At 50.3% G+C, this 21,723-nt stretch overlaps 12 protein-coding genes across 12 annotated transcripts; 6 read left to right on the top strand and 6 right to left on the bottom strand.

Moving 5' to 3' along the window:
• Positions 1-178: 178 nt before the first annotated feature.
• Positions 179-2,040, bottom strand: AUEXF2481DRAFT_40347 (glycosyltransferase family 15 protein). Its single transcript, XM_013488077.1, has 3 exons — positions 1,786-2,040; positions 848-1,730; positions 179-792 (listed from the first exon to the last, which is right to left on the bottom strand). The coding sequence occupies exons 1-3, from the start codon at positions 1,940-1,942 to the stop codon at positions 609-611; spliced, it is 1,224 nt and encodes a 407-aa protein (XP_013343531.1). The 5' UTR covers positions 1,943-2,040; the 3' UTR covers positions 179-608.
• An 82-nt stretch (positions 2,041-2,122) lies between these two features.
• On the top strand, positions 2,123-5,018 carry AUEXF2481DRAFT_40346 (uncharacterized protein). The gene is made up of 3 exons (XM_013488076.1): positions 2,123-2,246; positions 2,298-4,112; positions 4,166-5,018. Exons 1-3 carry the CDS (start codon positions 2,175-2,177, stop codon positions 4,907-4,909), a joined length of 2,631 nt encoding a protein of 876 aa, XP_013343530.1. The 5' UTR covers positions 2,123-2,174; the 3' UTR covers positions 4,910-5,018.
• A 385-nt stretch (positions 5,019-5,403) lies between these two features.
• AUEXF2481DRAFT_29797 (uncharacterized protein) lies at positions 5,404-6,141 on the top strand (the record flags this gene model as incomplete). The annotated part of the gene is made up of 2 exons (XM_013488004.1): positions 5,404-5,870; positions 5,934-6,141. The coding sequence occupies 2 exons, from the start codon at positions 5,404-5,406 to the stop codon at positions 6,139-6,141; spliced, it is 675 nt and encodes a 224-aa protein (XP_013343458.1).
• Positions 6,142-8,113: 1,972 nt separating this feature from the next.
• AUEXF2481DRAFT_65703 (uncharacterized protein) lies at positions 8,114-9,435 on the bottom strand (the record flags this gene model as incomplete). Its single annotated transcript, XM_013488126.1, has 3 exons — positions 8,114-8,591; positions 8,645-9,320; positions 9,375-9,435. The coding sequence occupies 3 exons, from the start codon at positions 9,433-9,435 to the stop codon at positions 8,114-8,116; spliced, it is 1,215 nt and encodes a 404-aa protein (XP_013343580.1).
• Positions 9,436-9,663: 228 nt separating this feature from the next.
• Positions 9,664-11,802, bottom strand: AUEXF2481DRAFT_47101 (uncharacterized protein; the record flags this gene model as incomplete). Its single annotated transcript, XM_013488118.1, has 7 exons — positions 9,664-9,720; positions 9,776-10,724; positions 10,778-11,396; positions 11,448-11,532; positions 11,586-11,634; positions 11,691-11,727; positions 11,769-11,802. The coding sequence occupies 7 exons, from the start codon at positions 11,800-11,802 to the stop codon at positions 9,664-9,666; spliced, it is 1,830 nt and encodes a 609-aa protein (XP_013343572.1).
• A 280-nt stretch (positions 11,803-12,082) lies between these two features.
• AUEXF2481DRAFT_40340 (uncharacterized protein) lies at positions 12,083-13,682 on the bottom strand. Its single transcript, XM_013488075.1, has 2 exons — positions 12,824-13,682; positions 12,083-12,764 (listed from the first exon to the last, which is right to left on the bottom strand). The coding sequence occupies exons 1-2, from the start codon at positions 13,322-13,324 to the stop codon at positions 12,174-12,176; spliced, it is 1,092 nt and encodes a 363-aa protein (XP_013343529.1). The 5' UTR covers positions 13,325-13,682; the 3' UTR covers positions 12,083-12,173.
• Positions 13,683-14,019: 337 nt separating this feature from the next.
• Positions 14,020-16,404, top strand: AUEXF2481DRAFT_47099 (glycoside hydrolase family 31 protein; the record flags this gene model as incomplete). Its single annotated transcript, XM_013488117.1, has 3 exons — positions 14,020-14,035; positions 14,088-14,933; positions 14,984-16,404. 3 exons carry the CDS (start codon positions 14,020-14,022, stop codon positions 16,402-16,404), a joined length of 2,283 nt encoding a protein of 760 aa, XP_013343571.1.
• A 76-nt stretch (positions 16,405-16,480) lies between these two features.
• AUEXF2481DRAFT_5316 (uncharacterized protein) lies at positions 16,481-17,211 on the bottom strand (the record flags this gene model as incomplete). The annotated part of the gene is made up of 3 exons (XM_013487951.1): positions 16,481-16,507; positions 16,558-16,864; positions 16,964-17,211. 3 exons carry the CDS (start codon positions 17,209-17,211, stop codon positions 16,481-16,483), a joined length of 582 nt encoding a protein of 193 aa, XP_013343405.1.
• Positions 17,212-17,506: 295 nt separating this feature from the next.
• On the top strand, positions 17,507-18,100 carry AUEXF2481DRAFT_40335 (uncharacterized protein; the record flags this gene model as incomplete). Its single annotated transcript, XM_013488074.1, has 1 exon — positions 17,507-18,100. A coding segment is annotated over exon 1 (169 nt), but the record flags the coding sequence as incomplete, so codon positions are not given.
• AUEXF2481DRAFT_234143 (uncharacterized protein) lies at positions 17,937-18,394 on the top strand. The gene has a single exon (XM_013488214.1). The coding sequence runs from the start codon at positions 18,084-18,086 to the stop codon at positions 18,315-18,317; it is 234 nt and encodes a 77-aa protein (XP_013343668.1). The 5' UTR covers positions 17,937-18,083; the 3' UTR covers positions 18,318-18,394.
• A 78-nt stretch (positions 18,395-18,472) lies between these two features.
• AUEXF2481DRAFT_29792 (uncharacterized protein) lies at positions 18,473-19,651 on the bottom strand (the record flags this gene model as incomplete). Its single annotated transcript, XM_013488003.1, has 2 exons — positions 18,473-19,592; positions 19,644-19,651. 2 exons carry the CDS (start codon positions 19,649-19,651, stop codon positions 18,473-18,475), a joined length of 1,128 nt encoding a protein of 375 aa, XP_013343457.1.
• Positions 19,652-20,318: 667 nt separating this feature from the next.
• On the top strand, positions 20,319-21,108 carry AUEXF2481DRAFT_65712 (uncharacterized protein; the record flags this gene model as incomplete). Its single annotated transcript, XM_013488128.1, has 2 exons — positions 20,319-20,778; positions 20,834-21,108. Coding segments are annotated over 2 exons (735 nt in total), but the record flags the coding sequence as incomplete, so codon positions are not given.
• Positions 21,109-21,723: the final 615 nt, after the last annotated feature.

Genomic DNA, 21,723 nt, shown 5'->3' with positions numbered 1-21,723 from the left:
TGGTTTAACACACCCGAGGTCTCAACACGTGCGTGGTCATTCGTTGTTCTCAACGCCGTGTCAGTCTAGATCCAAGGAGATCGCGGGTTCGATTCCTGCTCACGGTGCTAGTAATGTCATGCCAGAGTTGGCGCGGGTAAAACCGTGTCGAAACTGGCATGACATTATTATTTTGCGCTTTTGGGTTGTTCTTGCAACTGTTTATCTTTTTCTTTCCTGATTTGTGATCGCTATACAAGCTGAAGTATAATTTAAAAGCAGGTTTGTTGTTCCCACAACACATCATGGTATGATTCCTCGATCCCAAGTGGCGAAGATGGTGTGCCATGGGATCATGTGGGTGATCAGATAGTACCGTCATCCTCGTCCCCCATCGATGTCAGAGCCTGTGCCGTAACGATGCAGAATGAATTCATTGCGACATGGAGCAGAATGAAGATGATATCGCCATGCGAGTCAGCATTGAATAATAGTCCTTACAAGTTTATCATTCTGGTATATGTAAAGCCGAATAACATGTAGAGCCGGTCAAACAAAAGTGGTATATTTGGGGAAAGCCACACGCTCAAACGCCGTGTATAAAATGCATCATGCAATCCCGATGTCTTCTAGTCATCTTTTGAGACAGCCCATTCGGGACTCATGCCAACGTATTTGAACCAGTTGGGGCGGCAGTCTTCCTTTGCCAGCGTTGCATCTCCGTCATAGAAGCGACCGGTGACACAGCCTCGACATTTGGGAGAGTTGGGACAATTGAAGAAGGGAATATGTTGGTACCCAATGTCCTTGAACCTGAGAAAGAAGTCAGCAAAAGCGGAGAGTAATGACATCCTGGACGAGGGCTTACCAATGGATCTTACGAGCGTCCTCGAAGAGACCGAGGGCGATACTGTGGACAGGCGCGTCACCCCAGCGCTCATAGAAGAAGCCACCGGCACGATCCAGGTGTTCAAAATATTCCTCATAAGCAGACGAGCGCCAGAAGTTCATGTCGGCGATCTCGAAATTGCTCCAGAAATGGCAAGTGCTGTAACCGTTGGCTTCTTGAGTGTGCTCGGGTCTACGCTCCTTATCGGTAAGCCACTTCATGGCATTGTCGGGATGTTGATAATGACTGTTCGAGGCCAAGAACTTGATGGTCTCAGTCCAAAGGGTCGGGACGGATTGGGGAGAATCGTAGAGGTTGATGGTAAAACCGTAGGTCTTGTTACGGTCTTGCATGAAGCGGAAGACGTCGTAGTCGACGTCGCAAAAGAAGTGGACTTTGGGCTCGACACGCCAGTAGTATTGCATGTCCTTGAGGGCAGGATGCTTGTAGAACAAGCCCGAGTTCCAGCGACACATTTGGTGGTAGCTCAACATGTGTGCATATTGGACGTCGTGCTCCTTGAGAATGTCTGCGCTTTCGCGGAACAAGTCGCGGTTGATCCAACTGGGCACCTCCCAGTGCTCGTTGGGAATGAGCTCGTAGCGGATGTCGGCTTTCGTCATGGCACGAGTGGCCTTTTTGAATTCCTCGGTGAAAGGCACATCGTTGAAGAAGGTCCAAGGGTAGTTGAACTTGTGATTCCAGGTACGTTCTAGGTCGCGCATGGACTGTAGAATTCCCGGCAGCTCTTCATTGCGCACAAGCGATAAGATGGTGGCATTGATGCGATTCGAGTTTGCGTTATCAGGCGCATAGTTGTTTCCGGACACTCTGTGCAACGGTTCCGGAGGCTCGAGGGTGGCTACGCATACAGGTTAGAGGCTGGATACATGCTCGAGACGATGGTTTGTGCGTACGGTCAAGGTTGGGATCTCTGGGCATGTCCTTGATCTTGATAGCGTGCTTGCCGCCTGCCGACAAGCTCGAAGGCGCCCGGTAGATCTGAATGCAGAGGAATGAGAAGACTAGCATTGTGCCAATCGCCATCAGGCGGACTGCCGGTGGCAATGCCATTGTCGCGATGCTGGAGCCGTGTCACTTTCTACGAGTGCATGCGACCGACCGCTGGAGCTCCCTGAAACTTGGACCATGACGACGCTCTACACTTCCCGCCCTCACCGCCTTTGGACGCGTCCCCGGATCTCGCTCTTTCCCGTACGCGCCAACTCATCTCCACACGCTTGATCAGATATCGGCTTCTCTGATGACCTAGTGTCGAAACAAACATGTATCTGACAGATGCAAAATGGCTCACGCTGCGATACTTGGTGCCCTTACCGATGACCTGATCACCCACATCACCGCTTCGAATCCTCGTGTATGCCTCGGTCCACTTCATCATCTCTGATTCATACTGATCCAATCCCAGAGAGATGCTCGGCATGTCAAACATCTCAAGGATTCCGCTTTAAGGACTTTCAGGACTCAACAACATGTTCGTGTCAATCAATTCGAAGTCGATGCACGATTCGAAGGCTTGCTTGATAAATTTTATGTTTTGAACAATCAACCTCTGGCCGATGCTCTCAAGCCTCGTCTGCACGAGTTAGCCACCATACCCAACAAATGGCGACCTGAACTATTGGCTCTTTTGCTGGCTCTCTCAGACCGTCCCGTCGAGAAGACTGACATCAATCGTGCTCTCGAAATAGTCCCTGATCATCCACCTGAGCAGCAACTAACATGGGCTGAGATCATTGCTGATGATCCGCTTGATGAGGAAGGTATCTGGAACGATGTTGAGAATGAATCTGATTATTCAGAGCATCGTGCACCCAGTCTCAGCGACGAGTCTGTCGGCGAGCCCACCACGTCGACCCATGCTTCCTCCCTCTACGAAGAGGATGCCGCTACTTTTGCACGCGCTTTCATTCTTCCTAGAGATTCTGAAATTCTGGATCAGGTCACAGATCTGCGTCATCGCATGGCAGGTCTGCATTCAGGCTCTGGACTTACCGAGTTGCAAGTTACTCGTCAAGTACTATCCATGCTTCAAGGAGTCCCTACCGACCTATTTGAGATAGGTAGAAGTGGTCAGATCCGACCGAGATACTCGTGTCGGATACTGAACATTGCTCCGTCCACAACAGATCGCGTTCTACGAGACTTCGCCTCACTTGGTTCACAAGTCACATTCGTCCGCAAATTCGCTGCGTCTGACCGATTGAGTGTGGTCTTGCAGAGCTTCCAAGCTGCAATACAGGACGTGTTGCACCGCCTTGGGAAAACGCTTTCGAGCATCGAGCAAGATCTTTTGCGACCAGAAAACTCGACGTTGGTGAGCTTACTGAAAGTACAAGTCGAGATCGATCTTGTGGCTGGTCCACTTGTCCGCCTCACGAAACTGATCCCGGACAATACCCTCAAGCACAACAGCCAGGCGCTAGAGGTACTCAATAACCTGTTTGAACAAGCCTGCAACCTCCAGCTCATTGGCGAAGACAATGAAAGTGTGAGTGTCGCCAGTCTTCTGCTCAAATGTCTTGAGCCATACCTTCGTCCGGTCAAATTGTGGATGACTGAAGGCAAGCTCATTGCCTCGAACGAACTGTTCTTCGTACGATGCGACGATGAAAGCTCTGAACGCGGATCTATATGGCACTCTCGCTTCACACTTCTTAAGAATCATGACGGCTCGATATTTGCGCCTCAATTCATGCAGAGTATAGCTGAGAAAATATTCAAGGCTGGTAAGAGTGTCATGTTGCTCGAGGCTCTGGGTCACAAGCCAGACGTCTCCCTATGTAGCGCGCAGAGTCTGGACATTGCTCAAACCATTCAATCTGTGGAGAACACGCTGCTACCGTTCTCAGAAGTCTTTAAGCTGGCCTTGAACCGATTCGCTGATGCGCTAGAAGGGTCAGAAACGCACACCTTGCGTCAGGTCCTAACGTCGCAATGTGGACTACGGGCGACTATCAAAGCGATCAATCATCTCTACTTTGGTGTGAATGGTGCTTGTTTCCAAACTTTCGCCTATGGCATATTTCAGCGCATGGATCGAGGCATTGGCTGGGACGATCGATTCCTCCTGACTGAATTGGCCCAGACCGCTTTCGAGCCAATCGATGCAGTAGAGTCCGACCACATTACTGTTCGGGTGAAGCCCAGGAATGATCAACAATATGCCTCAGCCCGTCCAGGACGTTCGGACACATTGGGACGAATTTTTGTGGACTATTCTGTGAGTCGCGTTGCATTGATCTCCCGTTGAAATGTATTCTGACTTCAACCTAGATTACGTGGGTTCTGCAGAACATCATGTCCAATGCCACTTTATCAGCATGCCAGAGAGCTTTCACCTTCTTGCTGAGACTCTATCGAGCTCAATTCATTCTCAACCAACAAGAGTGGACTTTGAACATCATGGTCAAACACTCCAAAATTGCGACCGTCAAGGAGCTTATCGCTCTACGCCATCAATTGTCCTGGTTTGCGGTCACATTGAGAGGTTATGTCTGCGAGATGCTGTCTATTGTATCTAAGCAGCTTACGCTAGACCTCGATGCTGCATCGGATGTGGATGGTATGATTGCTGCATTTGACAAATTCTCAGATAACATCAACAGCAAACTCTTGCTTCAAGAAAACATGGCTCCAATACGAAGTTCCATACTGGCCGTATTCGACCTGTATGAGGACCTCGCGCTGGAATGGAGACACACCGTCAAGCAAATCAGCAACGATGCATCTCATCCTACACCTCGAGAACTGGTTGTGCAGAGAGGTCCCTCGAATCGTCGAAGTAAGCCGGAAACTGACGATACAGTTGATGTTTCCGATGACGAGGATGAGGTCGGAATTGGACATCATGAACACAGGTCTGTCTTGAGTGTTCAGAGCCTACTCAAGGAGTACAAAAGACAGTCATCGTTCCTGCTGGCAGGACTACGTAGTGTCAGTAGGATTGAGGGTGAACCAGCCTGGATCATGCTATCCGAGAGGCTTCAGTGGGGAGTTGCTGGCTTAGACAGGCGATAGGATCAAGTCTATATTGTTCGCATAGTGGTAGCTTCACAATCATCCCGCCAAGACATTACAATTAGATCGTTATTTTGATCTCTCTTTTTACATTTATCTTCTATGCCAGCAGCTGACGTCATTGAGGCTAGCGCGCCCGGGGGCTGAGGCGGCTTAGAAAGATAATCGTGATGCAACAAGAATCATTGATTATTGTGTATGTACTGCCCTGGATTTTGTGCAGCGTCTCGTATGAATTATCCAACATAAATCTCGACATCTACATGCACAGTCTTCTACTCAAATCGGCCCGTGATTTAGAGACTGAAGTCGAACAGTGACACCCTCTGAATCTCATAGACCCAATGCATCACTTCGGGTGCTAGATCACATGGTGCAAGTGCAACATACATGTGACAGGGTGGTGCCCTCAGCAACTATGACGGACAAATCCTGGGACCTCAAACATCTTCGTCTCTCCAGCAGATACCAACGTTCCGCTTCATACTCACACAATGCCGCCTCCCAGGCTACTCTCCCACGTCCTACCACTCTTCCGGTACAACAGGAGTACCTTACAGCAACAGATCCGCCATCAATCTACCAAGCCTTCGGCAGAAGCCACGAAACACTCACGTATCTCGCGTCTCGAAGCCCGTCTCCCACGTTTCCTAGGCCGGTATGTCGCACCTCTACGCAATGCGCCAATCTCTCACATAACTGCTTTCCTGATCCTCCACGAGCTCACGGCTGTCATTCCTCTATTCGGCCTCACTTTCGTGTTCCACAAGTTCGATTGGCTACCGCCGTTCTTCTCCGAGGGATACTATGTGAAAGAGGGTGTTGCGAAGTTCGGAAGATACTTCAGACGTAAAGGATGGATCAGAGATGCTGATGGGGAGGGATTTGAGGACGAGAAGAACAGAAAGGGATTTGCAAAGTGGTGGCCCAAGGGTGAAGATGGTGTGAGATTGCTGGTCGAGTGAGTTGCTGCAATATGGTTCGGACGCGCAGGAGGAAAGAAATACTGACAGTTTAAAAACAGGGTCGCGACTGCCTACGCTATCACAAAAGCTTTGCTACCTTTGAGACTGGGATTAAGTCTTTGGCTCACGCCGAACTTTGCAAAGATATCGACACTGCCGATCAAGAAGTTCTTCAAAAGGAAGGTAGCGACAACTGCACCAATTTCGAAAACTGCGGCATCTCCTGTAGTAGGAACGAATGCTGCTGGTGGAAAGGCTACGAAGTAATGATTCAACCACAGCAGTCACTCCCTACCCAGCCAGGTATTATAGTCCAGCCAATTCTCCGTCCTCTCAGCAATCGGTTGTTTGGCCCAATGGGCTCACTCACCGTTTGCGATAAAACTCCCTGAGAGTTCTTGCGGTAATCCGAGACATCAACAAGGTCACTTGTTCGATCCTCAGCCGCGGCGTAAATGCCGCTATAATCCAATAATAGAACAGTCTCTTGCAAAGGTAGAATACTTTGCAATCACATGGGAGCTTTCCCAGGCAGCTGTATAGCTGCATTGATTTCGCCTGTGCCCAATCAACCAGGGAGATCTTTTAGCTTGTGTCGTGCAATTGAAGATACTACTAAGTCCGGACGGCAGCCATCCTTTTTGTAAGTTTCACCATTTGAGCTCGAGCGCTCACAAGTTTCGCGAAAGACTAACATTGTTCTAGAGAGCATCAGAGCACGATTTCACGAGTTCATAAGCAAGACCGTTCGACGTATGGGCACTTTCGATGCATTTTCTTTTATTCGCGAATCATATCTCAAACCGACGAGGACATCACTCCATGAGTCGTCTCCCCATAAAAGCTTCCTCCAAAATTGCCTGAATATCGTCTTGAAGCCTACGGAAGTCACGACGGACATCCTCGATCTCCCTGCTGATATACCGGTATTGATCAACCAGCGGAACTTCCGTGTCCGACATGTCGCTCTCCAGCTCCTCCACCCGACGAGCGATCGAGCCAAGCTAATCATCAACCTTCTGCGACCGAATGTCTGTCTGTGTAAAACGTTCAAGAAGCTCATTGAGCTGGTCTCGGAAGCTAAACACAACCTGTTGCGTAAGATGCATCCAAGAGTCTTGCAGACCATCTCTTGTCGCACTCTCTCTCTCTTCAAATCCTTCATGGATTCGGCAACTGCCTTGCTGACTTCCTTCTTGATCAGCTCCTTGATCTGGTCGATGCCGACACAGGATCTGGGTGTATGAGCAAGCTGGTGCGAAGACTCGTTCTGGGCCGCTTCCTGTGGAGTCGAGGCCGGCATCAAGATTCTCCTAATCTCGTCAAAGTTGTCATCATGGCTTGATCGAGTAGGCGGCTCATCTCTAGCTGTCTCATGTACGGTATAGAGGTGTTGTGTAGGCGACTCATCTCGAGCTGACTCTTGCACAGTAGAGGCGGATGAGAAGCGCCTTCTGATCTCGTCAAGGATGGCATCACGGCTCGATGGAGTAGTTGTCTGGGGTGGATGCTGACTCCGGACCGTAGGTTGCCGAGTTTGAGCCGATAAGATCCGTGTGATCTCTTCCGAACGATTAAGATTATCTGCAAAGATGGTCAGCAGACTCAGCGCGATCTTGGTACGAACGAAGCATCACTTACCTTGCATTTCGGCAATTATGGCGGTATTTATGGCGCTTTGTGATACGGTCGAAGGAATGTATCTCAAACGTGCTTCCAGTGCCCTTAGCTCAGCGAGGTGGCCTTGAAGGACGTGTTAGCGCGTTCATGGAGAAAGCAAGAGCATTGAAACGGTAGCACTCACGCCGAGCGACGTCACCCATGCGGATAGTCTGGATATCCAGGGTAGTTCTAACCTGGGATGTGACCTCGTAGGGTGGAGGTGAAGTCTGGGGTCGTAAAGTCTGGATAAACGAAGCCTGAGAAGGTGAAGTCTGAGATGGGGAAGTCTGAGTGGATGGAACAGCGACAGTATCTTCAGTACGGTCGACATCGTGAAGTAATTTCTCTGTGATCAAGAGTAAGGAAGGAGAAGAGAGAAAGTTGGGATGTTTTTCGGTTTGTATGCATCTGGAGCTATGACGCAGGGTTCTTGCGCGTTTGTCTCCTTCAGAGATCAGTTCGGCTCTCATCTGTACATGACTTATCCTATGCGCGAGCGGAAGTATAAGGTCTAGACAGAACTAATGACGGATGTTATGTTCATGACTTGACTCGAATTCCGCACCGTCACGGGTTCTCATAATTTAGACCCTGCGCCGAGCCGTACAAGCCCGCCGTCAACAAGATCGTATTGTCTTCCTCTTCGCCAACCCATCCATCTAGCCAACACATCTTCACCGCCAACGCCTGGCTTGAGGCCTTTACTCTGCCAGCCATCGCCATCGACACCGATGCCTTGTCCCCCATGAGCCGGTCTCGTGTCTGCTTCCCCTTCTGAAATGGCCTTGGCCGGCGAGTCTTTCAAGGTCACAATGGGCCTTTGATCGTACCCGCCGTTCTCGAGTTCATCCTGCGTGAGCACAGGTGTACAACAAGCGTCAGTGTCATCGAAAACCTGCTCCCACTCTGGTCGCGTTCTCGACTTGAAGGTCTTTACGAAGAGGTTCCGCAAAGCCGGCCACGTTCTGCGGTCTTCTCTGGCACCTGTTAGATCGGATGTCTGAATTTCCAGCCCTCTTATGAGCCGAGCGAAGAATTGTGGCTCCAACGCTCCTCTGCGTGTCATCAGTATTGGCGTTCGAGAGCAAGTGGCAAGACCGAGACTCACACAGCCATATAACCTCCGTCTTTGCACTCATACGTGTCGTAATAAGGACATCCTCCGTCCAATACGTTCTCACCCCTAGGTTGATCCCACATCGGCGTCTTTCTGGCAAACCTCGGCATAACGCCCAAATACGCGGCCCCATCCACCATGTTAGCTTCTACGACTTGACCCATCCCGGTCTTTTGTCTTTGCAAGAGGGCCATCACAATACCCAAAAAGCATACAAGTCCACCGCCACCGAAGTCACCAAGCAAATTGGCTGGCGGATATGGTGTGTCGCCCTTTCTACCGAGCTGAGACAAGACGCCAGATACAGCAACGTAATTGATATCGTGGCCAGCCATAGAGGCGTACTTTCCATCTCTACGGAAGCCGGTCATACGTGCAACGATGAGTCTAGGATTGAGTCTTAACAGCACTTTCTCAGGCGAGAGTCCAGCTTTCTCCAGGACGCCTGGCCTAAAAGGATCGATTAGGATGTCCACATTTGGTATCAATGATAAGATGAGAGAGATGCCCGCTGCCGATTTGATGTCTACCGCAATGGATGATTTATGACGCGTGAGAAGATCTACAGTTGGTGGTGGAGGCTTGTCGGTATGAGCTCCACGAGCTGCACGGTCTATTCGGAGAACATGAGCACCCCAATCGGCCAAGAGTATTCCAGCGAAAGGTCCTGGAAGTCATGGTGAGTATCCACGGTTGCAGAAAAGTGGTCACTGCGATATACCTGGGGCCAAGCCTGCGAATTCAAGGACGCGAAGGCCGGTCAACGGCGGCGACTGCGACATTCTCAATAAAGTCGACAACGACAATTACAATACAAGTCAAAGAGTTGATTGTTTCACAGATCGAGGTGAGGTAGCTCGCCAACCTCGGATGCGGCAAGATGGACGATCACCGTAATGCGGGGAAACATGCCGAATACCTTAACAGTGCTTCAAAAACGGAATTATATACAGCCTCGAGGGACCATGGAAAACGCCCTAAACGATCAAAACAAGAGTCTATTGTCTTCTCTACTCATCCATGACGGAAGCGAATTTCTCGTTCATCTTCTGCAAAAGCTCCTCGTACTGCGCGGTCTGTTAGTATGAAATATTTGGCAAACGAGCACGAATCAAGACTTACCTTCTTAACGACAGTCTCCTCACCATCGTCCGGAAGCTCGAACTTCATGCTTCTCAACTCGCTCTGGACCTCACCAGTCGCTTCTCTAACCTTGCTCCAGGCGTGACCTTGGCCAATAGCCTTCTGGGCCTCGTCGTGGAAGGCCATCATGTTCTTCATCATCCAGAAAGTCTTCCAAAGAGGGCAGAACTGGTCGTAATCACTGTAACCGTTTTGTTGCAAGAAGTCCTCCTTGAGAAGGGTTGCAACATCCAGAGTAATCTTGTCACCGTCGCCAAGAGCAGACTTTCCGACCAATTGCACAACCTGTTCAAGATCCTCTGAAGTGGTCAGGAGCTCCTTGATGCGGTCACGCAGACGAGGGAACTCGGGATTGTTTTCTTGGTAGTACTTCTCCAACGAAGTGGTGTACTTGGAGTAGGAGAGCGAAGTATTAATGGAGGGGAAATGCTTGCGCTGAGCAAGCTTCTTGTCGAGACCCCAGAAGACCTGCACAATACCAAGAGTGGAACTGGTAACAGGGTCTGAGAAATCACCACCGGGAGGTGAGACGGCTCCGACGATGGAAACACTGCCCTTGCGATCGGGGCTACCAAGAGCGGTGACACGACCGGCACGCTCGTAGAAAGAGGCAAGCTTGGCACCGAGGTAAGCAGGAAAACCTTGGTCAGCAGGCATCTCTCCGAGACGACCGGAAATCTCACGAAGGGCCTCAGCCCAACGAGAGGAAGAATCGGCCATCATGGCGACGTCCTTACCCTGATCACGGAAGTACTCGGCGACGGTGATACCAGTGTAGATGGAAGCTTCACGAGCAGCGACGGGCATATTGGAGGTGTTGGCGATGAGGGTAGTACGCTTCATGATAGGTTCCTTCTTGCCGTTGACATCAATGGTGAGTTCGGGGAAGTCCATCAAGACTTCGGCCATCTCGTTACCACGTTCACCACTGGTCACAGGTCAGCAGATTGCACAGATGTGGTTAGAATGATGCAGACATACCAGCCGACGTAGACGATGATGTCGGAATTGGAGAACTTGGAGACAGACTGAGAAATGACAGTCTTTCCACATCCGAAAGCACCAGGAATGCAGACGGTACCACCTTGGACACTGGGGAAGAGAGCGTCGAGGACACGCTGACCGACGATGAAGGGCGAGTCTGAACCGAGCTTGTCGTTTACGGGGCGGGGGACACGGACGGGCCACTCCTGCATCATGCTGTATTCGGACTTCTTTCCCTCGAACTCAACTTCGAGGATCTTCTCATCGACAGTGTAGCTTCCCTCTTCTGCGATACGGGTGATGGTACCGCGAGCTCTGGGAGGGAGGAGAATCTTGTGGTCGTTGAGTAGCGAGTTCTCCCAGACGGAACCGAAGACGTCACCACCAGTGATGTGGTCGCCAACCTTGTAGCCAGCGGGCTTGAAGTCCCACTTTCTTTCGCGGTCCAGAGCGGGAACATCGATACCGCGGGGAATGTAGATGCTGTTGGAGACGTCCGAGATGGCCTTGAGAGGGCGCTGAATACCGTCGTAGATGGTCTCCATCAAACCGGGACCAAGCTCGACTGACAAGGGCTTGCCAGTTCTGTAGACGGGATCACCAACGGTGACACCAGCTGCTCTGAATCAGCGACGTGTATGTTTTGCATGTGCCAGAGCCAACGTACCAGTCTCTTCGTAGACCTGAATAGTGGCCTTGTCGTTGTCGATTCTGATGACTTCACCAACGAGACCGTCCTTGCCGACTTTGACCTGCTCCTCCTTAGTATGGCGCCTTGTGTGTCCGAGCTGTATATGGTACGTACGAGTTCGTACATGGCGACACCGATCATGTTCTCGGCGATAATGACGGGACTGGTAGGAGGTCAGTGGCTGGTAGGCGACGACGGTCGACGGGTGACGCGACATACCCGGAGACTGAGAAGATTGAGCCTGCATCATGATTAGCTTTGGGGCCATTGGGTATAGAGGGCGACAACTAGGCTTACCCTGCTGGGACTCGACATCTCTTGAAGGAGCCATCTTGGTGGACTTCTTGTTTGTGGTGGTGGAGGTGGTTGAGCTGTCTGCTATGGGGCTCTCGGCGAGGTCGATGGACAGCGAGTCCTGGTCTACGGGAGATAAGGCGGCGGCGCGATCAATGTCCTTCTTGGTGACAAGATCAATTAGTGAGGGGCGCGTGACAAGTCTGGGTCGCAATCCTAGCATACAACTGTCTAGGCTTAAATGGGGGAGTTGTCCATGTCGTCCGCCTGCCGCTGGAAACTGACGTCGAGTGCTGCGCACAGACCAACCGGCCCGTCTTGGTTCCTTCTTGAAACAGAAAACAGACCATATCTTTCATTAATTATACAGCATTTCTCATCATCCCTCATTATCAATCCTGGCAGTCATTACACAACCTCCAGGTCCGTCGACTCTCCGAATCCATTGTACGCGACACCCCTCAGATTCCACTCCGACACCTTTGGCTGTGTGTCTCCCGATTTGTCTGTCGCTTTGCTGTAAATCTTCAGGCCTTTCCCTGCCTCTATGTTGATCTCGGCCTTCCACAACCTCCAGGACCACTTGCTCTCATCGACATCATGCTCAATTTCTGCTTCCGTCCATGTGCTTCCCTCATCTCCAGACACCTCGACCTTAACCACAGCACCGCCATCACCACTAGGCAGAGCAAAGCCCTTGACCATCACCTTCCCATCAGCTGACCTCTTGACTTTCGACCCAGGCTCGGGTATAGCGATTGCACTATTGACTGGCATAGTCTGAAGTGCTGGTGTCGAATCCCAATATTTCTCGGCCGACTCAGCATCGACTGCCTCTGGCGGAAGGATCTTGTAGTCGTGCTGCTGATAGTAGTTGGAGCTTTCCACTGTCTGTACTGTGATTCTATCCAGCCACTTTACACTTCTAGCACCAGCGATACCGGGGACTACGATACGGACAGGGTATCCATGTTCCTTAGTAAGTGCTTCTCCATTCATCTGGATTGTAGAGTTAGTTGTCATCTCCAACAGCATGATTGGGCCTCGGTCATGCTCACCTCAAGTGCCAATATCACGTCTTTGTCTTCCTCAAGAGCTCTTCCGAGGTCAATTGATGCTCCGTACCATTCATCCTCCTGGCAGGGTTGTACGTGGCTGGCGAATGCTACATGACCCTTCTCTTCTTCGGTGAGAGTAACTTTTGCTTTTTCCAGAATATCCTTCAACTTTGGTCCTCGCCACTTGCAGTTCATGACAGCTCCGTCGAACCAGTCAATACCTTGAACTTCCTTGATTGCTGTGCGCATTGTATGTCTCCTGATACCAGCACATTGGAGGGCAGAGACAACAGTGTGCTGGGGTAGGGCTTGCAAGTCGGATATTGAAAGATCCAGTATGTTTTCGACTGCTCCATCTACCCTGACATGATGCTTCGAAGCATCAATTTCCGGTATACCGCCATGGTTGCGATCATACGCATCTTTAGTAGTGAGAAATGATGAAACCAACTCAGTGGTTGGTGGCTCGCGGTTCAGTGGATCGAAGCCAAGATCGGGCATGGTTGCGGGTTTGTGTAGTCCCGAAGGTATCCGAGAGATTTGAGACAGTGCACTGTATTCGATTAAATGGCACTTGCCTTCTGTTGAGCTACGGATCGTTAGAGCAGAACATTTGCTCTATGGACACAATTGAGGTCTCTGACATCGATCGATGACGAGATGGCTTGGCACGACCGAGCCTTGACGGAGTGTGGCTCTCCATGAATTCTACCACAAATTCTTCAATGTTCTTTTCAACTACTATTTGAGCCGGAGCAGGAGACTCGGATGTCTCATGTCAGTCGTCGCGTTTAAGATATGCTGTTGACGGCGCTGCTTTGTGATAGACGTTGGAAGATGATCCGTTCAACAAGCTCCGACCCCCATGTGTCTGAAGACAATAGACATCAGCGACATCGCAACACAATCGTGCGACAAGCAAACATGTTTATCGAATCCTTCAGAGGACAAATCAATTCTTCCGGGATCAACATCAATCCTGCGGCGTTCAGGCTGTATGCAGTGCTCGGTAGCACCTTTCCCACCTGGGATGATTTCTCCGTAACCCCTCGAACATCTTTCAGACCCCGCGCCGCTCAAACTGGTGATCTTCAAGTGAGCCCTGATATGCTATGATCTTATCTTTTTGAGTGGTAGGTATTTCGTCTGCATCTTACACTCTTCTCTAGAAGCGCACAACTCTCAAGACTGCCAAGATGAAGTTTCGCGATGGTCAGTATATCCAAATACATGATGTCCGCTTTGATAATAACAACATGAGTAGGCATGTGGCTGGTCGCCGAGGGCAAAAGACTAGAGTATGCTGAAGAAGTATACTCCATCAATGAAGCATCAGATGGCAAGAAAGTCACGCTGCTCTGTCCCACCATGCAGATTCGTAGCAGAGGAGATACCTTGAATCGTCCCACCTTGACAGTGGAACTTGAAGCTGTCATGGACGATGTACTTTCCGTAGAGGTTACCCACTGGCATGGTGCTATCAACAAAGGCCCACACTTTGAGCTCTTTCCTTCCGGCAAACCTCAGGTAAACGCCGGCATCCAAAAGACAGAGGGCGGAACAACCATCTCGGCTGGTAATCTTTCAGCAACGGTGTCCTCGAAACCCCACACCTTTGACATTCGCTTCCACAGCAAAGATGGCAAGCAAAAGCTCACCTCTTTACTCAGTCGTAGTGTCGGACTTGCTTATGATCCTGCAACCAGCAGTCCTATGCAAACAGCAGATATGAGAGATATCAAACACTACATCTTGACTCAGAGTACCCTCGGTGTAGGCGAACAAGTATATGGCCTCGGTGAACGCTTTGGCGCTTTGAACAAAGTCGGCCAAGCAATCAGCCTCTGGAATGCAGATGGTGGTACTTCATCAGATCAAGCTTACAAAAACATACCATTCTGGATGAGCAACAAAGGCTATGGAGTCTTCATCGATGCTACTGAGAGAGTGGAGCTCGAAGTAGGTAGCGAAAGATGCTGCAGGGTGCAGACATCTGTTCAGGGTCAAAGATTGAAGTGGCATATCATCTATGGCCCATCACCGAAGGAGATTCTGGACAAGTACACCACTCTGACCGGAAAGCCTGGAAAAGTGCCCAGCTGGAGTTTTGGTAAGCCACTCTTCTTTTGCAACAGCCACCATGACTGATAAAGTGCTCAGGTTTATGGCTCAGCACATCGTTCACTACCGAGTACGATGACGCTACCGTCCTATCTTTCCTCGAAGGCATGAAATCTCGGGACATCCCTCTTGAAGTATTCCACTACGACTGTTTCTGGCTGCGAGCTTTCCACTGGTGTGACTTCGTCTTTTCACCTGAACACTTTCCGGATCCCAAGGCTTCCATCCAACGTCTGAAAGCTTCTGGGTTGATGAAGAAAGTATGCGTGTGGATAAATCCATATCTCGGTCAAGCAAGTCCTGTCTTTGCTGAAGCTGCAGAGAAGGGATATCTCCTGAAGAGAAAGAATGGAGATGTGTTCCAGTGGGATCTTTGGCAGACCGGTATGGGTATTGTCGACTTCACAAACCCAGAGGCTACGAAGTGGTACGTTGGCTGCTTGAACAAGCTCTTCGACATTGGCATCGACAGCATCAAGACAGATTTCGGAGAGAGAATCCCAAGCAAAGATGTCGTGTGGCACGACTCTTCTCTGGATCCAGAAAAGATGCACAACTACTATGCCTTTATTTACAACAAAGTCGTGTATGAAGCACTGCAAGCTCGCTACGGAAAAGACGAAGCTGTGCTTTTCGCTCGCGCTGCTACGGCTGGTACCCAGCAATTCCCATTGCAATGGGGTGGTGATTGTGAATCGACCTTTGAGGCCATGGCAGAATCTCTGCGTGGTGGTCTGTCTCTGGGCATGTGTGGCTTTGCTTTCTGGTCCGTGGACATTGGTGGTTTCGAAGGTACACCCGACGCATCAATCTACAAACGCTGGGTACAATTCGGTCTGCTCTGCTCTCACTCACGACTACATGGAAGTAACTCATACCGCGTTCCTTGGTTGGTCGATAACAATGACGAAAGCGATCAAGGATGCAGTGCTGTGTTGAGAAAGTTCACGCAGTTGAAGTGTAGGTTGATGCCGTATTTGTACTCGACTGCGACGGAGAGCATCAAGCATGGCTGGCCTGTCAGCGTAAGAGCTATGGCGATTGAGTATCCAGAAGACAAAACAGCCTGGTTGTGTGACCAGCAATTCATGCTGGGACCGAGTCTTCTAGTAGCTCCCGTATTTGACGAGAGTGGCGAAGTCGAGTTTTATCTGCCTCAAGGCAAGTGGACTAGCTTTTGGGATGGGCAGATCATCGAGGGACCTAAATGGGTCAAGGAGACGCACAAGTTTGACACTTTGCCTTTGTATGTGAGAGAAGGCTCTATCTTGGTGCTTGGAAAAGAGGGAGAGAAGAGAACCACATGGGATTGGACGAAGGATGTCGAGGTCAAGACCTTCTTCCCAAATCAAGGTTCCATTTTCAAGCTCGTAGATCCGGAAAACAAGGAGCTAGCCACCATCACCGCTATGAAAGAGGGTGAGGAGTGGCGGGTAAAGGGAGCTGAAGTTTTGGCATGAGGCGTTGAAATATCCCTTGAGACGCGATTAGATAGATATTTAGAATGTGTTAAAGTCGGTATCTTCATGAGCACATCTACAAGGTCTTCGGCGGCTGAGTGATCTACAAATTATCAGTATTCGGTTTTAATTTCGATAAGCAAATCAGCTTACCTTGGTCAAATGGTCACCGTTGAGCGTCTTCATGACCTTGCCCAAGCCTTCATGCGAGTAGTCCTTTTCGTTCCACATGTCCTTGTGGTACTTGACTTTACCTTGATCGTCAAGCGTCAGAGTGATCAGACTGTTCACCGGCTTAGAGAAGTGAATGATTCTCGGTGTGTATTCTTGCTGGAGTTTGAAGATGATGCGATCGGGCTTTGACTCGACGACTTCAGTCTTGATTGTCTGAGACTTGGCCATCACCTTGGGAATGCCGTACCATTGGCCGGCGATCTTGTAGCGAGTATCGCAGTATGACCTTGGCTCTTGTTAGCATTGGACTTCGGTCGAATTAGAATCAACGAATTGGTATCCTCGTGCTTCTCCGCTACATCTCCTCAGAGAGGAACGAACATACCATGGATCGTCGTAAACGGCCTGCTCGGCATACACCTGCATATCATCCTCGCTCGCGCTACCAGAGTACAAGGCACAGATTGATTTCACAATCTTTTCTCTTTCCGGCTCAAGCTGAATACTCTTCTCGGGATGAGGTTCATAGTCAACACCAGTAGAGGCGTTTTGGCTGGGATCCTCCTTATTGCCGGTTAGAGCCTGAGGGTCAGGCCTGATTTCGTAGGTTTGGGGAACGGAAGGGTTTGGCATGGTTGACGATCTGAGTTTGATTAAATGTATAGAGTCAATTGTGTGGAAGAGTGTCTGCAGGATATAAGTATGTGGCATCGAGACTATGCCGTCATCATTTCACATGAAGGGGTCACCGGAGGAGTTGCTACCGAGCGCTAGCGGTTTTTCCAAAGGTCCAGGACAAAATGCGAGAACCTGTCTCTTGGCGGGCAACGATTTTGCAGAGTCATAAAAGGTTGATCTTTGCAATCTTGAGACCTGTATTCTAGTCCGAGATTGGAACTGGCCATGCACAGTAGACTCGGTGGGTATCCTTAAAGAAGCGTCGCATGAGATTGGCCAAGTTGACTAGCTTCCCGATTCTTATCGATAGCGAGGCTCCAGCCACTAGCACAGCCACGTGTGATGCGCCACAACCCTGGTGGTTCCTTCCATCTCTATTTGCAAAGGAAAACAGTTGATTTGAACATACGGCTTCAGCAAACTCTTCTCCCAATCCAACTTCATCATTGTCATACAACAAGATCCTTCGTCCAGGTCCATCGAGGTCGTATTATCTCATTCATCCCCGCCTCCATCGACACATCCACCAATTGAAACATAGTCCAAGACCCTACTCACCTCATAAGGACTTCCACTCCAACAACAAGCACTCACATCATCCGTCAATATGCCAGACAGAGAGCTCCCCTCGGACACGCTGCTCATCATCATGATCTGTTTGGCGTGGCCCCCCGGTGCTGTTTACCTCATGAAGGGTTGTGGCTCAGAGGTTGCAATTTGTGTCGCCTTGAGCATGCTATTGTCAGTCTCCTTGATTTTGCCGCTTCCCATCGTAAACTAACCTTTGAGGGAATAGCATCTTCCCCGGCGTCTGGTATGCCGTCCACATGGCCGTACATCGTCCCAAGAACATCCAGAGCAAAGTGATTCTCGACAACTCCGGCACAGCATCCAATGTTCAGACAACCCCTCGAAGAACCAGCACCCTGCCTCCAGTCGTCCAAACCATCCAAGCTCAACCCGCCGTCGTACCTACAGAGCAAGTGGTCGTTGTCACCAAGGGACCCGAGCCAGCATCAGCCACTTCATCCCCTACCGCACCAATCACCCCTCTGCATTGAGCATTGAGCATTGAGCATTGGACCCGAGCTTGAGAGATGAAAAGACGATTGATGATAGCACGGCCTAGCAAGAGATACCTACTTCAATGAACCTAATGACCTTCACCCTCAACAGTGGCTGCCTTTTGGCCTTCTCCTTCGGTGATGGTTGCCTTTTAACCTTCTTCCTCAGTAACAGTTGCCTTCTGGTCTTCCAGCTCAGCCAAGATTGCCTTCTCGGCATCCGCATCATCGGCGTTCCACGACTCCGAATAGAGCATGTTTTGCAGCGTGAACCTGCCATCTTTGTGAACAAACAGATACTGATTTTTGTTGATAATCCGCCAGTCCGCCTCAATGTATGTGCTTGGCTCACTGGCCACGATGACGTGTTGACCGTGCTCTTTTTTTTCCTTTCTGGGTCCCTGCTCGGGTCTGTCGTCCCCATCGGGATGGTCGGGGTACTTGCGGTTCAGCGTGGTGCCTGCTCTGGTCGAGAAGTACAAGCTGGGAGGTTGCTCTTGTTTGTGATTGCGGAAGCGACATGCAACTATCTGGGTGCCGTCGGTGGCTGCCAGGTTCAAACTGTTGGGCCTTCTCTTTGGACCGAGGATCTTCTTCTGTAGGTTGCAGACGGTCTTGATGGCTGTGTGCAGGGCGTGGGCAATGGCGTGGACAGAGTAGTTCTCGTCCCAGGTATCTGCGCCTTTGCCCGTGGATAGAAAATGCATGAACAGAGCTCCGATGTGCTCGCTGTCTGTACTTCCTTGGATGCTGTTGTACGTGTCGGGGTCGAGCATGTCGCAAAGAGCGCGCCTGATGAGAGGGAAATCCGAGATGGACCCGTTGTGCATGAAGGCTATTCTGCCGAATATGAAGGGGTGGTTGTTGACATGAGCGACGGCGCTCTCAGACGATGCTCGAATGTGAGCAAATAAGCAGCGGGTCTCGGTGTTGGCACATATTGAGCGGTAATTGGCGTCGCCTTTCGGAGGCTGTATAGTCTTGTAGATGGCTGGTCTGAGACCATCGTGCGGCTTGCCATCTTCACTCTCATCGGTGGCGCCCTTTTCGAAGTCGCTGTAGGTGGAAGTATACCAAGCTATACCCAGGCCGTCGGCGTTGAGGATACGGTTGCGCGCATTTGCTTCGTGCTCGGCAGTAATTTTGTTGGGCAGATGAGCGATAAGGCCAGGTAGGTAATGATCGTTGACCTGATTGGTGAGAGAATGCTTAGGTGTAATGAGGACGTCCGAGAGCAGGCAGGGCTCAGTAGGAGAGAAGTATGCGAACCAGCTGCAAACGATGTTGGTCTCTGGAGCAGCGCACGCTCCGTGGGATACTTACCGGCACATTTTGAGCTGGCGGTGGATCTAGGCTGTACGGACGATTGCACTAGATGCAGGTCAATTAGGTCGTAATTTGGGCTAAATGGATGCAGGAAGTGGTAGAAGCAAGAGAAACAGGATTACTTGGCCGTGTGTCTAAGTATGATATAGGCTTGCGTAGTGGCAGTCGACTGTGCTGTCAGCCTGTCACTGGCTGGATTAGGCAGGGTCGTGCCGGTGAATGGAGGAAAGAGCAAGCACGAGGTCGACTTGAAGCTCTGTTTCGGTAGGAACGACCCCACAAAAGCCAAAGGCACACGTCGTTCGTCGCGCGTCTTCAAGCGAGAAGGCGTCGAGCTGCTTGTCTGGTCTGGCGTGTATTATAACTTGGTACAAGCACTCTTGTCTTCACTGAACACAACTTCTCTTCACCGAGCACAACTTCTCTTTACTGAACGCAACTTCTCTGATAGCCATACATCACCTGTCCAGTCCTTGGTCTCGACCTCTTCTCCTCACCACGCCCAACTTTCATACCTCCACTCTGCGAGACAATGACGACAATATCGAAAGATGCTCAGCAGAGCTCATATCCGTATGTCACGGACACTCGCCATACTGCGCGCACGACTGACGACAAGCGCCACTCCATAGTCCGATAGCCCCGCCAGACTTCAATGCCCACCAGCCCAAGACTGTCAGACTGTATCCCTTGAGCAATTACACCTTCGGCACAAAAGAGACACAACCAGAAGAAGATCCCTCGGTCCTTGCTCGCTTGAAGCGCCTAGAAGAACACTATGACGAGTACGGCATGAGAAGAACCTGTGAAGGCATTCTCGTATGCCACGACCACAACCACCCGCACGTTCTCATGCTGCAAATCGCAAATGCCTTCTTCAAGCTGCCTGGAGACTATCTTCCACACGACGCCGATGAGATCTCAGGCTTCAAGCAGCGCCTCAACGAGAGACTCGCCCCCTCCGGAAACCAATTCTTCAACGATGGCAATGAGGGCGAGTGGGAGATTGGCGACACCCTTGCGCAATGGTGGCGACCAAACTTTGAGACTTTCATGTACCCCTTCATCCCACCACACGTCTCTCGTCCGAAGGAGTGTAAGAAGCTCTATTTCATCCAGCTGCCCAAGAGTAGTATGTGCTCCACATTCCCTGAACTGTCTGCCACGCGCTAACGAGTGATACTCAGAGGTCTTGAGCGTCCCCAAAAATATGAAGCTACTTGCCGTTCCCCTCTTCGAGCTCTACGACAATGCCCAGCGCTACGGTCCTCAGCTTTCCGCCATCCCTCACCTCCTCTCCCGCTACAACTTCGAATTTGTCGACGAGCAAGGAAACGTCTCGGCTGTGACGCCTGGAGGTAACCCTAACGAGGGTAGTGTCCCGAGAACAAAGGTACTTGCAGGTGGAGAAGAGTCGGTCCAACAAGAGAACGGTGCTCAGCAAGACTCGAAGATGGAGTAGATTTCTGCATCCTATCGACTTCACGACCACACAAGACATTCTGTCTTTTTCTTGCATTTGAAGCGGGGGTATGTAAAGCGATCTAAGAGACAGAGTGTTAAGAACCTCTAAGTTAACAGAACCTAAGGACAACGAAGCATTATAAGATAATCATGTGAATCATTACAGAAGATCGCTTTCATGACTGCTAGCCTAAATGGAGAGCTTACCTTCTGGAAATATCAGTTGAGCATGGTCAAGGTAAGCTCAACCATGAGTCTGACAACAATATTAATATTACTGCTAACACTTCACAAGTCTGTTATCAACGCCAGGGCATACTATGCCGAAACTCGCAAGGTGAATGCCAAGATAGCCAACAAGATTGATGAGACGAAGCGTATTGAGCTTGGTCCTAAGCTCAACACTTTCAAGTGCCGCCTGCAACGACTTCAGAATGTAACAGAGCACAGAGACAAGGAGGCCGAGATTGCATTGACCAAGCTCCGTAAATTGGCAAAGGATCTTGGAGTACTCAAGCCGGCCTATCAAGAAACTCAGACTGGTGGAAGTATATGGAACGCAAGTCAGTTCGCTAGACAGGGTTAAGGAGATCTCCATGGGTTCTACTACACT

The sequence above is a fragment of the Aureobasidium subglaciale genome (assembly GCF_000721755.1).
Source record: "Aureobasidium subglaciale EXF-2481 unplaced genomic scaffold scaffold_11, whole genome shotgun sequence".
NCBI lineage: Eukaryota > Fungi > Ascomycota > Dothideomycetes > Dothideales > Saccotheciaceae > Aureobasidium > Aureobasidium subglaciale.
The sequence above is the reverse complement of the archived record's forward strand: the minus strand, read 5'-3'. Positions and strand labels throughout refer to the sequence as shown.